The following is a 16,052-nucleotide window of genomic DNA, read 5'->3' on the forward strand; positions in this document are numbered from 1 at the left end:
ACAATCTAACTGGTTATTGTGGCTTTACTTGCAAAATGTTACATTGCCAGGTCTTAATCTGTTACCTAATCAAGTTGACAGCTGTTTATTAAATTGGTCATTGCAGTAAAGTGAATTGAGTAAACATGATTATTAAATAAATGACAAATACCACACTAAGCTCTGACTCATAATATCTGAGCATACATCTAAGGTATTTATTTTTATAGCTCACTAACACCTCAATTTGTCACTCACTGCTCAAAATTACTTTCATTTAAAAAATATATTTTTATTGATTTCAGAGAGGAAGAGAGAAGGAGAGAGAGATAGAGACATCAATGAGAGAGAATCATCGATTGGCTGCTTCCTGCACGCCCCACTCTGGGGGTTGATCCTGAAACCTGGGCATGTGCCCTGACCAGGAATCAAACTGTGACCTCCTGATTCATAGGACAAGGCTCAATCATTGAGCCACACCAGCCAGGCAAAGTACTCTCATTTTATGCTATGATTGTGAATCTTGTGTAGTTACAGTGCTATATTTAAGAATATTTCTTAATATTTTGTAAGATTTCATATCCAAGTATGTCAAATTTTATAGATGTTGCTTTTTAATTTTGACAAGAGTCAATTGACAGATAATATTTGACTGAGAAAGAAATATGACATGCTCTGGCCGGTGTTGCTCTGTGGTTAGAGCAGGGGTGGGCAAACTTTTTGACTCGAGGGCCACAATGGGTTCTTAAACTGGACCGGAGGGCCGGAACAAAAGCATGGATGGAGTGTTTGTGTGAACTAATATAAATTCAAAGTAAACATCATTACATAAAAGGGTCTGGTCTTTTTTTTTTTTTTAGTTTTATTCATTTCAAACGGGCAGGATCCGGCCCGCGGGCCGGATAGAGTGTCAGCCCACACACTGGAGGGTTGTGGGTACCATTCTAGGTCAAGGGCATGTAACTGAGTTGCAAGTTTGTTCCCCGTTCCAGTTAGGGTATTTGGATCCAACCAATTGGTGTGTCTCACATGGATCTTTCTTTCTTTCTCTCCCCCTCTCTCCCATCCACTCTGTCTAAAAATCAATGGGAAAAATATCCTTGGTGAGTATTAACAAAAGAAATATGATAAGATTAAAAACTATATCGAAGTATTTTTTGAATTTTCAAGTAATTTTTTATTTTTTAACTAGAGGCCCAGCGCGAAATCATGCGAGACCCGGACCCGCCATGCCTCGAGACCCATCAATGCTCCTCCTGGTGACTGGTTGTTTGGTCATTATGGCCACTGGCCTTTTATAATATAGATTATAGTTGCCATACAATATATTAGTTTTGGGTGTACAACCCAGTGGTTAGACATTTATATAACTTAGAAAGGGATCACCCCGATAAATCTAGTACCCATCTGACACCATACCGACTTATTACAATATTATTGACTTTATTTCCTATACTGTACTTTACATCCCCATGACTATTCTGTAACTACCAATTTGTACTTAATCTTTTCACCCATCTTCCCAACCCCCCTCCCATGGCAACTGTCAAAATGTTCTCTGTATCAATGAGTCTATTTCTGTTCTGCTTGTTTATTTTATTTTTTAGATTCCACATTTAAGTGACATCATATGGCATTTGTCTTTCTCTGTCTGACTTATTTCACTCATCACAATACCCTCCAAGTCACTGGTTTTCAACCAGTGTGCCACCGCACACAACTGTGTGCTGCAAAAAGTTATAAAACATGCAGGGGCACTGACCTCTCTTCCATTATATTGTCAAATAAAAAAAGAGAAAGACAATAGCCAACACAGTAGTTGTCTAGTGTAAATGCCCTGCCTTAAACCATAAATGTATAGGTCATAAATATACAGGTCATATAGAGTTGCATCTTATTGGTCATGTTGCATAAGAAGGTTGTGTCTGATTGGTTAATTCTTGGTACCCGAAATTCTTATATACAAGTATAGGCACTTGATTTTTTAAAAACGCACTTTGGAGTAAAAAAAGTTGTTAATCACTATTGGGGTTTTTTTTGTTTTTAGTTTTTTGTTTTTTGTTTGTGGTAAATCCATCAAAATTATACCTATTTTTTGTGAGATCAGCAAAACATATATTTTTTTGGTGTGCCACAGAATTTTATTATTTTATGTGTGCCATGAGATGAAAAGGGTTGAAAATCACTGCTCTAGGTCCACCCATCTACACTAATAAAAGAGAAACATGCAAATTGGTGTCACTCTGCTACAACCACCAGCCAATCAGAGCGACTATGAAAATTAACCCAAAAAAGATGGTGGTTAATTTGCATACACAGGTGCGGAGCAAAGACTGAAGGCTCCAGCCAGAGTGAAGACTGAAGACTGAAGATTGAAGACTGAAGACTGAAAAGGCTTGGCTTCTCCACTGTGGCCGGACCAAAGGCCTGGATCCTGGGTGCTGGAGGAAAACCGGTGCCAGCAGCCAGGGGCAGGAAGGCCTATTGCACAAATCTTCGTGCAATGGGCTTCTAGTTTATAATAAAAGTGTAATGTGCTAATTAGGCCGGACGTCATTCTGGACATCATTCTGGATGTCCTTCCAGATGAAGCCAGGGCCAGAGGGAAGCCTGGGTCCCAGGTACCTGCCCCCGGGTGGTCAGTGCTCTCCCACAGGGGGAGCGCCGCTCAGCCAGAAGCCCTGAGCCGGGCTCACAGCTGGTGAGCACGGCAGCGGTGGTGGGAGCCTCTCCCACCTCTGCAGCAGTGCTAAGGATGTCTGACTGCCAGCTTAGATCCGCTCCCCGCAGGGAGGGGGCCTTAGCCAACAGTCAGACATACCCTGAGGGCTCGCGTACTACGAGAGGGCACAGGCTGGGATGAGGGACCCCCCCCCTCAGTGCATGGATTTCGTGCACCCAGCCTCTATAATAATAAAAGCATAATAAGCAAATTGACCGAACGACCGAATGGCAGAATGACCATCCAGACGACCACTCTATGACACACACTGGCACCAGGCCAGCCAAGACAGGTGCAATGTGATTGGTCAGGGGGCCCCCGTCATTGCTCCATGATCGCCTCAAAGAGGGAGGCCTAGGCCAGTGTGTGGGGAGCGGGCCTAAGCTGTCAGTCAGACATCCTTAGTGCTGCTGTGGAGGCAGGAGAGGCTCCTGCCACTGCTGCTGTGCTCACCAGCCGTGAGCCTGGCTTCCGGCTGAGCAGTGCTCCCCCTGTGGGAGCTCACTGACCACCTGGGGGCAGCTCCTGCATTGAGCCTCTGCCCCCTGGTGGTCAGTGCGCATCATAGTGACCAGTTGTTCCACTATTCAGTCAATTTGCATGTTAGCCTTTTATTAGATAGGATGGCAAGATTTCATTCTTTTTATTTATTTATTTATTTTTAAATTTATCTTTATTGTTGAAAATATACAAATGTCCCCTTTGTTAAGATTTCATTCTTTTTCATGGCTGAGACATATTCCATTCTACTTACCTGAGACAGACTGAGCCTCTTCTATATAAGATTAGAATTTTCATTAGTTGCCCCTCAAATCCTACACTCAATCAGTGGCCAGTCAGAATGGTGCCAGTAATCACAAGATACCGCCTTATCAGGCAAAGAGACTTCCCCATCCCTTATGAAAGTGCAGTTTAGCCCCAGAATGACTGCTGCGTAACCTTACCTTCATTATAATAGTAAAAAACACACTGCTGGGTGGATAGTTAATACATTAATGAAACATTGGGTGCAAAAAGAAGTGTGTAGTTCCACTGCACAAGCTTCAAAGAATTCCTACCTCTACATACTTAGATGTCACATTCAGACATCATCTTTCCTGCCTCAATGTTAAAACTGTTCCCTGCCTTTGTTCAGGGAGCAACAGCCATTTCTTTCTCTCTTCAGATGCTGTTTTCTTTTTGTGCATGAGCTTTTGTATAAATCCTTACCTGCAACCTAGGTATGCACCCTGAAGGGGAATTGAACCTGCAACCTTTTGGTTTATGGGACAGTGCTCCAACTAAGTGAGCCACCTGGCCAGGGCTGCATGAACTTTTTTTTTTTTTTTTTTAATATATTTCTTTAGTGACTTCAGAGAGGAAGGGAGAAGGAGAGAGAGATAGAAACATCAATGATGAGAGAGAATCATTGATTGGCTGCCTCCCACACACCCCCCACTGGGGAACGAGCCTGCAACCCAGGCATGTGCCCTTGGCCGGAATTGAACACGGGACCCCTCAGTCCGCAGGCTCGCTCTATCCACTGAGCCAAGCCGGCTAGGGCTGCACGAACTTTTTAATAAACCTCTCACTTGAATATTATTTTTATGGAGTTTCCAAGAACCTTGAGTAACATATGTATTACTTCTTTAACCATGCATCTACTGATGGACACTTAGGTTGCTTCCATATCATGGCTATTATAAATAACTAGAGGCCTGGTGCACAAAAATTTGTGCACTTGTGGGGGAGGGGCGTCCCTCAGCCCAGTCTGTGCCCTCTCGCAGTCTGGGACCCCTCGGGAGATAACGACCTGCTGGTTTAGGCCTGCTCCCGGGTGGCAGAGGGCAGGCCCAATCCCTAGGTGCAGCCCCTGGTCGGGCTCAGAGCAGGGCCGACTGGGGAGTTGGGGCGCCGCCCCCTGTCATGCACAGAGCAGGGCAGATCGGGAGGTTGCGATGCCACCCTCAGTCATGCTCAGGGTAGGGCCGATTGGGAGGTTGGGGCACCGCCCCCTGTCACACTCAAGGCAGGGTCGATGGGGAGGTTGCAGCGCCACCCCCTGTCACAGAGCAGGGCCAATCAGGGGGTTGGGGCACTGCCCCCTGTCACACACAGAGCAGGGCGGATCAGGGGGTTGGGGCGCCGCCTGCTATCACCCACAGAGCAGGGCTGATCAGGGGGTTGGGGTGCCGCCACTGTCACACTCAGGGCAGGGCCGATGGGGAGGTTATGGCTCTACCCCATCACACACAGAGCAGGGCCCGTAGGGGTGGGCGGGTTGGGGCGCCGCACCCTGTCACACACAGAGCCGCAGGGCGATCAGGGGGTTTGGGTGCTGCCCCCTGTCATGCTGATCCCGGTGCCGGGAGGCATATTACCCTTTTACTATATAGGATAGAGGCCTGGTGCATGGGTGGGGGCTGGCTGGTTTGCCCTGAAGGGTGTCCTGGATCAGGGTGGGGGTCTCCACTGGGGTGCCTGGCCAGCCTGGATGAGGGGATGATGGCTGTTTGCAGCTGGTCACACACCCTTCAGGGTAGGGGTCCCCACTGGGGTGCCTGGCCAGTCTGGGTGAGGGGCTGAGGGCTGTTTTCAGGCTGGCGGATGACTGAAGCTCCCAACTGCTCCTTTTTTTTTTTTTTTTTATTCTGGGCCAGCTTTAGCTCTGACTCCAGCTCTGAGGCCTCTGCTGCTGAAAGCAGGTATCTGGTTTGTTTGGGTTCTATAATTGAAACACTGTATCAACTCTAGCTCTGAGATCCCGGCAGGCTGAAAGCAGGTTTCTGGGGTTTTGTTTAGCTTCTATATTTATAACAATGTTTCAAACTGCAAGCTCAGAGGCCGCAAGGCAGGTGGGGAACGTTGGAGTCCTCTGTCACTGAAGCAAGCAAGCCTTATGTTAGCTTCAAGCTGCCTGGCTGCCGGCCACCATCTTGGCTGGCAGTTAATTTGCATACTGCCCTGATTAGCCAATGGGAAGGGTAGCAGATGTACGGCCAATTACCATGTTTCTCTTTTATTAGATAGGATGCTGCAATGAATATATGTATGCATATGTCTTCAATTTAGTGTTTTGAGTTTCTTCAGATAAGTACCCAGAAGTGGAATTGCAGTCCTTCTTTGTCTCTTGTTATAGCCTTTGTTTTTAAGTCTATTTTGTCTGGTATAAGTATTGTTACCCCAGCTTTTTCTTTGTTTTTTTGTTTTCATGAAATAGCTTTTTCCATACAAAGGTCTTTCAGTCTGTGTGTGTCTTTCCATCTGAATCAAGTCTTGTCGACAGCAATTATAAGGGCCTTGTTTTCTTATCCATTCAGCCACCCATGTCCTTTGATAGGAGCATTTAATCATTTGCATTTATAGTAATTATTGATAGATATGTATTTATTGCCATTTTATTATTCATATTTTTAATTTACATGAGTTGGTTACTTTATTAAATTTTTCATTTTAAAGATAAGACCAAAATGAAAACCACTGATCTTATACTTTTCAACTGGAAAGAATAAAAGAATAGCTATAATTTTAAAATAGCTTCAATAAAGCAAATATTATTCTTTTTTTTTTTTTTTTGCAAGAACAGTGTTTATAAGATAAACAAATAGCAAATGTACATTCAGCCTTGGCTTCCACTAACCCCAGTCTTGGTTCAGGAAGGTCATCATCCAACAGGGAGTTAGAAGAGTCAAGGGATGCAATGTCAATAGTCTCTGTTTCAGAGCAAGGTCCTACTGTCAAATGACCCTCCATACTTCCTCAAAGGCTGTGGTAAGTTTTGCGCAGGTTAGAGCAGCAGAAAGGGGGTAGTTGCTGATGGACACCATCTTCCCTGTATATTCCACATTGAGCTTGCCATGGGCAAAGGCCTCCACCACAAAAACAATAGGGTCGCTGCTGGGGACCAACTCTCGCACATCACTGACGACTGGGATGGAAAAAGAAGTGCCAATTTTCATACATCCAACTGGGAAGTGATCTGACACTGGATTTTTAATTACCTTCAAGAGCTTCTGGGGGCCATCAGCTGCTCGAACACTGAGTTTGTGTAAAAGCTGAACCATGAGGCCACAAAAGCGGTCAAAGGTTCTGGGAATTCGAGTCTGGGGGTTCACTTCAATCAGCACATTCTTCTGTGTGTGGGTATAAACCTGCAGCAAGCCAGCTCGGTTCAGGGGACTGTCCATCAGCATCAGTAAACTCTGGTGAGCTATGTCTGGTCTCACTTCCCCCGGGTCCCGCCCATTCTTCAACAACATAGACTTGTGCTTGTCACAGTTTAGTAGTTTGTATGTCTTCCCTGCCATTTTAAAAGCAGGCACTTGGAAATGGCGAGGGCTTGCTGCCTGGCGCTACCGAGGTCTTCTCGCAAATATTATTCTTAGCGAGGGCTGAGGCAGCTGCTGCAGCTGTGAGGGCTGAGCCCCTTGCACGAATTTTGTGCATCAGGCCTCTAGTGTGTGTGTGTGTGTGTGTGTGTGTGTGTGTGTGTGTGTGTGTATCCCTTCCTCTTCCTCTAAAAATCAATAAAAGAGTTATTGCCTTAAATAATAGCATATTGTACCTTGATTTCAGCAGCATATTTGACCTAATTTAATACTGCTATAGATAAGATAGAAAAATGGACTGTACACAAAGTATGCTAGAAGAACAGAAAGACAGTTAGTGGGACTAGTATTTAGTGATTGAAAAGGGAAGGGCTTGAGGACTTTAAAGGAGCTGTATGTTTAGAAGAAGGAAAGTAAAGAAATAGTTTGGAAATGGCAAGCAGGACATTTACTACACCCCCTGGCCCTGGGGTGCATGGGATATGAGGGGAGAAGTAAAAACAGTTTCTACCTGAGAGGACTGCTCAGAAGATGTGGTGATTGGGGCAACCAGGTTCATTTACTTCCAGGAGGTGGCAGGAATGTTCAGAGAAGAGGAGGGGTCTACCACAACCTTTGAGGGTGACAGACTTGGAGTTGCAAAGGATACAGTGGAAGAGTTTGGGGAGGCTGGGAGGGGGCGTTTCAGACCAGGTTAGGAACTCAAGGGTACTGGGATGAGTATACAATGTTGACGGCTTAGTTTTTAAAAAATATATCTTTATTGATTTCAGAGAGGGAGAGAGAGATAGAAACATCAATGATGAGAGAGAATCATTGATTGGCTGCCTCCTGCAGGCCCCACCTGGAGATCAAGCCCTGCAACCTGGGCATGTGCCCTGACGGGAAATCGAACCGTGACCTCCTGGTTCACAGGTCAATGTTCAACCACTGAGCTACGCCGGCTGGGCTTGATGGCTTGTTCTGGCAGTGACCGAGGTAAATGGGAATACGAGGCACGTTAGGATTAGCCTGACAGGCTCTTGGAGAGAGATGGAGCATGAACCTGAGCTGCGTGGGTTTTGAATAGTTAGCAGGAAGGTCCAGGAGCTCCAGGCTGACTGGCCTCCCTGCGGAGTGTAGTGGTGGTGGCCGACTTTGTAGAAAGGGATGGAAGTGCTTTCTCTGGGAGGATATGGTAAAATAGGGGCTACGGGTGACCAATCATAGCTTAATGACTACCTGAGTAGTTGAGTCGTGATCATTAATAAGTATTTCTTGGGCACCTACTTTGTGTATGACTTAACCATACAACACTGTAAAAAGAATATTGTTCTTCGAGCCAGCCGAGAGAGGAACCAGTTGGCTCCAGAGGTTGTGTCCTGGCTTGGACAGAAGGAAACAGAATGTGGCAGACGGAGATGAACCTTAACCTTTGCCTTATCAGGACCAGAGAGAGGGGTGGGGTCCTTATGGTGGTTCATTTACAGTGTATGCCACAGCTCTGATAAAACCTGAGAGCTGTATTCCATGTTCTTGTTTAATGACTTCTCTGAAGCAACCAATTAGGCTACAGTAACTGTGAGGAAGTTCCCTCTCCTGGCAAGTGGACAGAGTCTAACAAGACTGTTTTCGTGGGTTATGTTGCTGGCTGGGAATTATTGCATTGGTGGCTTGCAAGGCAAGATAAAGAAACAAAGGACAACTACGAGCTTACATTATCTGGATGTCTCAATAGGGATGACTGAGATGTCTCTAGAAAATCAGTGTATGATAAGAATAAACTAAATGTTACAAACATAATGTCATCGGTACTCTTAGGATGAGTCAATTATCGTGGCATAGTCCAGCTGAACCAGGCACAACACACATTAATGTATACAATACTGACTCAGAATCTACCCAACCTGATGATGTTCCTGGGAGTCTGGGCTGTCCGGTCCTAGTACTAAGAATCAACAGTGGTTGAGGATTGAGTGAAAAAGAGAGAGAGAGTAATTGCTGTGAATTGGTAGAAGGAACTGAAAGAAGAAGGAAATAAAGAATGTGGATTAAGGAAGAGGCGGGAGGGAGGATGTCTTTGTTGGTTCCCTGTCTGTAAAAAACTGAAGGGGAACTTCCAGGAGTCTGTAGGGAAGTCTTGTGAACTGATAAAGCAATGACCACATTTCCATTTCTGTGCAGGCCTTATTAGGTGAACAAGCAGCAGATTAGAATAGTGGGGAGTAGTGGTGATGATGATGATGACAAAAAGTCCTATAGAAAGCAAATCTTCCCTGACCCGATAGCTCAGTTGATTTAAGCATCATCCTGATACACTGAGATTGCGGGTTCAATCCCTGGTTATGGCACATACAAGAATCAACCAATGAGTGCATAAATAAGTGGAACAGCAAATCAATGTTTCTCTCTCTCTCTCTAAAATAATAATAATAATAATAATAATAATAATAATAAAGCAAAGAAGGCAAATCTGTGGTTAGCATTTTCCCCATTACCTATAGCTGACAGAACTTGCTGAAATACTGCTAGCAGCTAATGGGTGGTGAGTTGAGTCACTTACACAGTTTGGGGCACTGTTAGGGACCAAGTTTCTATCTCTCATTTGGTCAAAGGGACAGCCCCCCTCCCCCCCCCCAAAAAATAGCATGTGGAGCAAAATGCTACAAGTAGCTCAAAGAATATCTCAGATTGGTGAAGGATTGGTGAGCCATCTTGACATGAGGACACTTTGCGTCTATCCTTAGGTACAAAAGGCTTTGTAGGAAAAAACAGAGGGTCTGTTGAATGGATATAGCTAACCAGTGAAATTGTGTCAACATAGATTAGGACACAGGCATAGTTTAGCTTTTCACTCCAACTGGCCCACTCCTATAGAAACAGTCTGTGCATAAACTAATTTAAAAATTTGTATTTTTCAATTACAATTGACATTCAATATTATTTTGTATTAGTTTCAGGTAAAGGCATAGTGATTAGACAATCATAGATTTTACAAAGTGATCCCCCTGGTATTTCAAACAATCCACCTGGCACCATATGCAGTTATTACAATATTATTGACTATGTTACCTATGCTGTATCTTACATCCCTGTGACTATTTTGTTACTGCCAATGTAAATTTATTTGATGCATGTTGTTGGGCATAAAATGGGGAACAAAAATGTGAAAGCTGGCCTATGAATAAGCCTTAGAGGGGTCCAAAATTAGCTAAAGAGAATGGTATTTCAGGACTAATTGGTGGGGAGAGAAGATAAAAATCATTCAATTTTAATAAAAAATCAAACTCTGAGGCTTTACCCTAGTTCTGTGGAGATTCATTCACAAGAAAGGGTTCTTAGGGTTCTCAGTCTCCATACATTCCCTTGAGGCGTTTCTAGCTTCAGTAATGAGACAGATACTCACATGGATAGCTCCAGTCCATAGAATCAATAGAATCAGGGTTGGTCTGGCTCCCATGCAGTTGTAGATCATTGGGAATGTTAATGAAACAGACTGCTCTCCTTTTCTGCAGCTTAACTTTTAGACTTTTCTTACTCTTGAGGGGTTCAGAGCTGTATTGGGCTACTGGTCTGAAATCTTCCTCAGTAGTTAGTTAATTCAGCTGATCATTTAGAAAGGAAGAAAAGGAGAAAATGAACAGTTGGTAAGCATTCACAAGGTGCTTTCTTTACATTATCTTCACATATTATTTCCATTTTACAAATTAGGGAACTGGTTAGGCCAGCGATTTTCAACCAGTTGCTGCAAAAGGCATATTGGTGTGCCAAAAGAATTTTTTAAACATGCAATACCTGACTATTTAGTCAGAGGCACTGACCTCTTTTCCCTTAGATTGTCAAATTAAAAAAAAATGATAGCAGCCAACACAACAATAGCCATCTGGTATGAATGGATAAAATTATACCTGTTTTTTATACCTTTTTTTGTCAGAGTGGCAAAAACTATATTTTTGGTGTGCCACAGAATTTTAATAATTAGTTTATGTGTACCATGAGATGAAAAAGATTGGAAATCACTGGGTTAGGCAAAGTTAGGCAATGTCCAAGATCCCATTGGTGAACGGAGGTACTAAGGTATGTTTGACTTCAAAACCTAAACTCTTTCCCCACACTGTGTAGCTGCAGGGCTATCATCTCTAAATTTTATGTCTTAACAGTCAAAACTTAGAGAGGTGTTTATTTGTGTATCAGATGAGCTCTGGCACTTAGTAACTTCCCATTGATTCCCAAAGGAACTTGTAGTGAGGTGCTCATCTTTATGGGGGCCTTTATTCTTTGAAATGTGGTGTCATACTTTCTATCTGAAAGGCTATAAAATATTTTGTACTTTGCTCGCTTCTTATAAAAACGCCCATAAGAATGAGCGTAATAAACTAGCCAAGCCCTTGTAACCTCAGGGACCTTCCCTGCCTGCTTCCTGCTGGGTGTTGGTGGAGTACAGAGAGCCCTGCCTGGTGGCCATGAACTCCCCACTTGCTTTGGTTTGCTGCTGATTTCTGATTCTTACCCATCACACTAGCAAGCAATTTGTAGAAACAAAGCCTGGAATTATATACACAGAGGCACTTGGGCATATCTATATCACATGCGGGCATAGGTATGTTTATGTACAGATTACTCAGAATTCAGAAGTTGTATTGGTTGTGAGTCAAGGGCCACACCATATCAACCCATGACCCCATGATTTAGGGGGGGTGATTCCAGCTGAGAACTTGATGTAATAAAGTCCTCTACCAGTACTTACCCCAGAAATTGTTTCTTTTTGCTCCCCTACTTTGGTCTTCCTTGCAATTGCAATGAGATTACCAGTTATTTCTGAATGTAGAACAGACTGCAAAGAGCACTGGATTATCTCCTAGTCACCACTCAGACAATGCTCTCAGCGTAGCCTTGGTTAGATGGGAATTCATTCATACCCAACAGCGCTGGGTTAATTTGTGAAGGCTCTATGTTACAGAGCAATTCTGGTTGTACTGAGATGCACGCTAAGCCAGTTAGGCATTCCTCTACTCCACCCCACAGGTGCCCAGCCTAGTGGACTTTGGCTCCATGCTCCACCCCTCATCTGTCACAGCTATCATTGGGGTACTCTACCTAATCCACACCCCCAAGTGGGACCCTAGGTTCTCTGGCTCTTTCCCTGGATCCAATCCTAGGCTCAAACTCTCTTCTAGGAAACTATTAAAGACCAACTCTAGTGAGGGATACCTCCCAGGTTAGATATTTACATTATAATGCAGGCCTTCTGGAGACAATGTTTTATCCAAAAAAGCCAAGTGACGTGGGAATCTTAGGCACAGAAGCATGTCATAGGGAGATGCGTTTGAGGCAGTAGAGTCAAATCATTCCACTGGAGCTCAGGGAGGGCATGAAATTAATTTCTTATTTATTTAATACATATTTACTAAGCACTTACTTAAGTTACTCAACTCTGTACTAAGCATCAGTGGTGGCCAGAAAGTAAAAGACATAGGCCCTCAAGAATCTCCAGCTCATTTGGAGAGATCAGACACATACATTAAGTTAAAAATTAAAGAGCTATAGCCCTGGCTGGTCTGGCTCAGTACTTACAGAACCGGCCCTTGGGCTGAAGAAGGATCAAGGGCATGTAGTTGGCCAGGGTGTGAGTGGGAGGCAACCAATCCATGTGTCTCTCTCATGTCTATGTTTCTCTCTCTCTTTTCCCTACACGCCCTCCCTTCCACTCTCTTAAAAAAAAAATCAATGGAAAAAGTATCCTTGGGTGAGGTTTAAAAAAATTAAAGAGCTACATATTAACATCAGACAATAATGTTAGGGTACAATATTGAGCTTTTTAGAAGAAAGATGCATCATGGTACCCAAATCCACCATGAGACTAGCGTCTGAGGAGTCCATAAACTAATCTCCAGGAGAATATTTCAGGGGAACTTAATTGCTTTTCTTTCAGGGCTTCAAAGTTCAGCCTGGCTACTGATCTCCTGAGAGTGATTTTTTTTAATGTATATTTTTTTATTGATTTCAGAGAGGAAGGGAGAGGGAGAGAGATAGAAATATCAATGATGAGAGAGAATCATTGATTGGCTGCCACCTGCAGGCCCCACATTGGGGATTGAGCTCCCAACATGAGCATATGCCCTGACCGGGAATCGAACCATGATCTCCTGGTTCCTAGGTCGACACTCAACCACTGAACTACACCAGCCAGGCAAAGAGAGTGATTATTATTGAAACACATTCATGGTAGACCAATGAGTAAGCATTTCAGCAGAGAGAGAGCACTTTGGCTAATAATAAAGCATCATCATTATTATATTTTAATTTCTCATGCAAGTCCAGTTTAACAAATTACAACAACTTAGACCTCAAGATACATTTCAATAATTTGTGACTTGATAGCTAGCTTTAGTTCAGTGAATGCAGTTATCAACCCTAAAGTTTACATCTGAGTCATGAAAACTGAGAGAAATATTTATTTGTGTATCAGGTAACTCTGGCACTTACTAACTTCAGATTTGATTCCAAAAGATACTTCTACATCAGGTCCTCAAATAACCTCATTTTGTTATAATGTTGATGATATTCTGTAGATAAACAAAACAGGGTCAATCTGCTCAAGGAATTTCTAGTCCAGGACTCAGGCAGGTGAGAGGACTACAGTGGAAGAGAAGTGGTACAGTCAAGGTGCTAGGAGGAGGGACTGCTCAAATTGTCCTGAAGGTGAACAGGGATTGGTCAGGCCAATGGGGTGGGAAGAGATGGAGGGAGAGCATTTGCAGCAGAGAACAGCTTATACAGCTTATAAAAAAAGGGGAGCTCTTTTCAGTGACACCAAACCATAGGCATCTCTCAGGACAGCAGGCACAAGCACTGCAAGAGAGTGGGGAAGAGAAAGCCCTACCACAAGAAGCGAAAATATGACTGGGACGCCCTGCTGCACACCCTAAAATTGGCTCCCACCACATCTACACGGTCCTCATGTGGGAAGGTGGCAAGACATACTGTGCCTTGAGGCTGGATAAGGGCAACTTCTCCTGGGGCTCACACTGTTGTACTGGCAAAACAAAGATGATTGATGGTGTCTACAATGCATCCAATGACTAAACGGTCGACACCGAGGCCCTAGTAAAAAACTGCATCGTGCTCATTGCCAGCACATCATGAGTCCCACTGGGCACTGCCCCTGGGCCACAAGAAGGGGGCCAAGCTGAATCCTGAGGAGCATGAGATTTTTAAACAAAAAATGATGAAAGAAAATTCAGAAGCAATATGGTGAAAGGAAAAAGAATGCCAAAATCAGCAGTCTTCCAGAGGAGCAGTTCCAGGGAGTAAGCTCCTTGCATGCATCGCTCAAGACCAGGCCAGAGTGGCCAAGCAGATGGCTGTGTGCTGGAGGGCAAAGGGCTGGATTCTATCTGAGGAAAGTCAAAGCAAATAAATGCGCCTCCCTCCCACCTTAGCTCATGTAATAAAGGTGTTTATTGTTCTAAAAAACAACAATGAAAAAGGGGAAACTGTGACAAGTTTGGGAACCAAAAGTGGTTGAATACAGTGAGATTATAGGGTATCTAGGGGGAAATGATGGGCAATGAGGCTGAAGGTAAAGGGCAGATGATAAGGGCGTTTGCATTTATCTAAGTGATGACTAATCCAGGGAGTGATGTGGTCAGGTGTGTGGAAAATTTCCTTTGGTTGTGATACAGAGGACTGATCGGAGGGTAGAGGGCTGAGACAGGGAGGCCATGTGAAAGGAGAGAGCAATCAAGAGCCGGAACTGACGTTGGTGGGGAGGAGGTTCTGGAAAAGAGGACACAGACCTAGGAGATGCATGAGAGGTAGAGTCAACAGGATGCAGGAGATAAGAAAAGGGAGCCAGCCCTGGCCCGATAGCTCAGTTAGAGCATTGTCTCAATACGCCAAGGTTGTGGGATCAATCCCCGGTCAGAGCATCTATAAGTATCAACCAATGAATGCATAAATAATCAGAACAACAAATCAATGTCTCTCTCTCTTTCTCTCTTTTTCTCTCTCCTCTCATTTGCCCTCTCTCTTCCCCCCTCTCTCTCAAATCAATAAAAATTTAAAAGAGAAAATGAAAAGGGAGCAATTTAGGAGGACTCTAGTTTTCTGGGCATGGTGACAGGGTAAATGGTTGTACCATTTACAGAGACAAGGCATGAAGGGAGGAAGCAGATTGGGCAGTAGATTCTAGTAAGAGAATAAGTTCATATTTGAGTCTGAGGTGCTTAGGTACAGATATTTTAGTACATGTCTAAAGCTAAGAAAAAAAAAACATGCCTAAAGCTAAGAAAAAACACATGTCTAAAGCTAAGAAAAAACACATGTCTAAAGCTAAGAAAAAACCCATGCCTAAAGCTAAGAAAAAACACATGTCTAAAGCTAAGATAAAAGTTTTCAGATGGCTATACGGATAGATATTAGAGTCATCAGTATCTAACGTCATAATTGAAATTGTAAGAATGTATGAATTAATCATCTAGGAAGAGAAGGAAAGAAAGCTGAGACTGGATCTCTGGGAATACCAATACTTAAGGGACAGATAGAGGCAGTAGACCAGCAGTTCTTAACCTGTGGGTCGTGACCCCTCTGGGGGTCGAACGACCCTTTCACGGGGTTCGCCTAAGACCATCGGAAAACACATATATAATTACATATTGTTTTTGTGATTAATCACTATGCTTTAATTATGTTCAGTTTGTAACAATGAAAATACATCCTGCATATCAGATATTTACATTACGGTTCCTAACAGTAGCAAAATTACAGTTACGAAGTAGCAACGAAAATAATTTTATGGTTGGGGGTCACCACAATGTGAGGAACTGTATTAAAGGGTCGTGGCATTAGGAAGGTTGAGAACCACTGCACTAGAGGCTTTACAGGATATTGAGAAGAAGCAATTCAGACAGTTCAAAGAAACTAGTGCGCAGAGTTCAAGCTAAGGCAAGAACTAAAGTTGTCCATCGTGGTTGACCACCAGGAGGTTGGAGTGATTTCAGCAGGAGAAATTTCAGTGGAATATTGGGGGGAGGAGCAGAAGATAGAGTGGATGGGACTACATT

General features: G+C 43.7%; 1 protein-coding gene across 1 annotated transcript; it reads right to left on the bottom strand.

Annotated features, from left to right (window-relative positions):
• Window positions 1-6,253: 6,253 nt before the first annotated feature.
• On the bottom strand, window positions 6,254-6,987 carry LOC118669435 (ribosomal RNA small subunit methyltransferase NEP1-like). Its single transcript, XM_036335538.1, has one exon. It carries the CDS (start codon window positions 6,985-6,987, stop codon window positions 6,418-6,420), a length of 570 nt encoding a protein of 189 aa, XP_036191431.1. The 3' UTR covers window positions 6,254-6,417.
• Window positions 6,988-16,052: the final 9,065 nt, after the last annotated feature.

Source organism: Myotis myotis, unplaced genomic scaffold (assembly GCF_014108235.1).
Source record: "Myotis myotis isolate mMyoMyo1 unplaced genomic scaffold, mMyoMyo1.p scaffold_m19_p_14, whole genome shotgun sequence".
NCBI lineage: Eukaryota > Metazoa > Chordata > Mammalia > Chiroptera > Vespertilionidae > Myotis > Myotis myotis.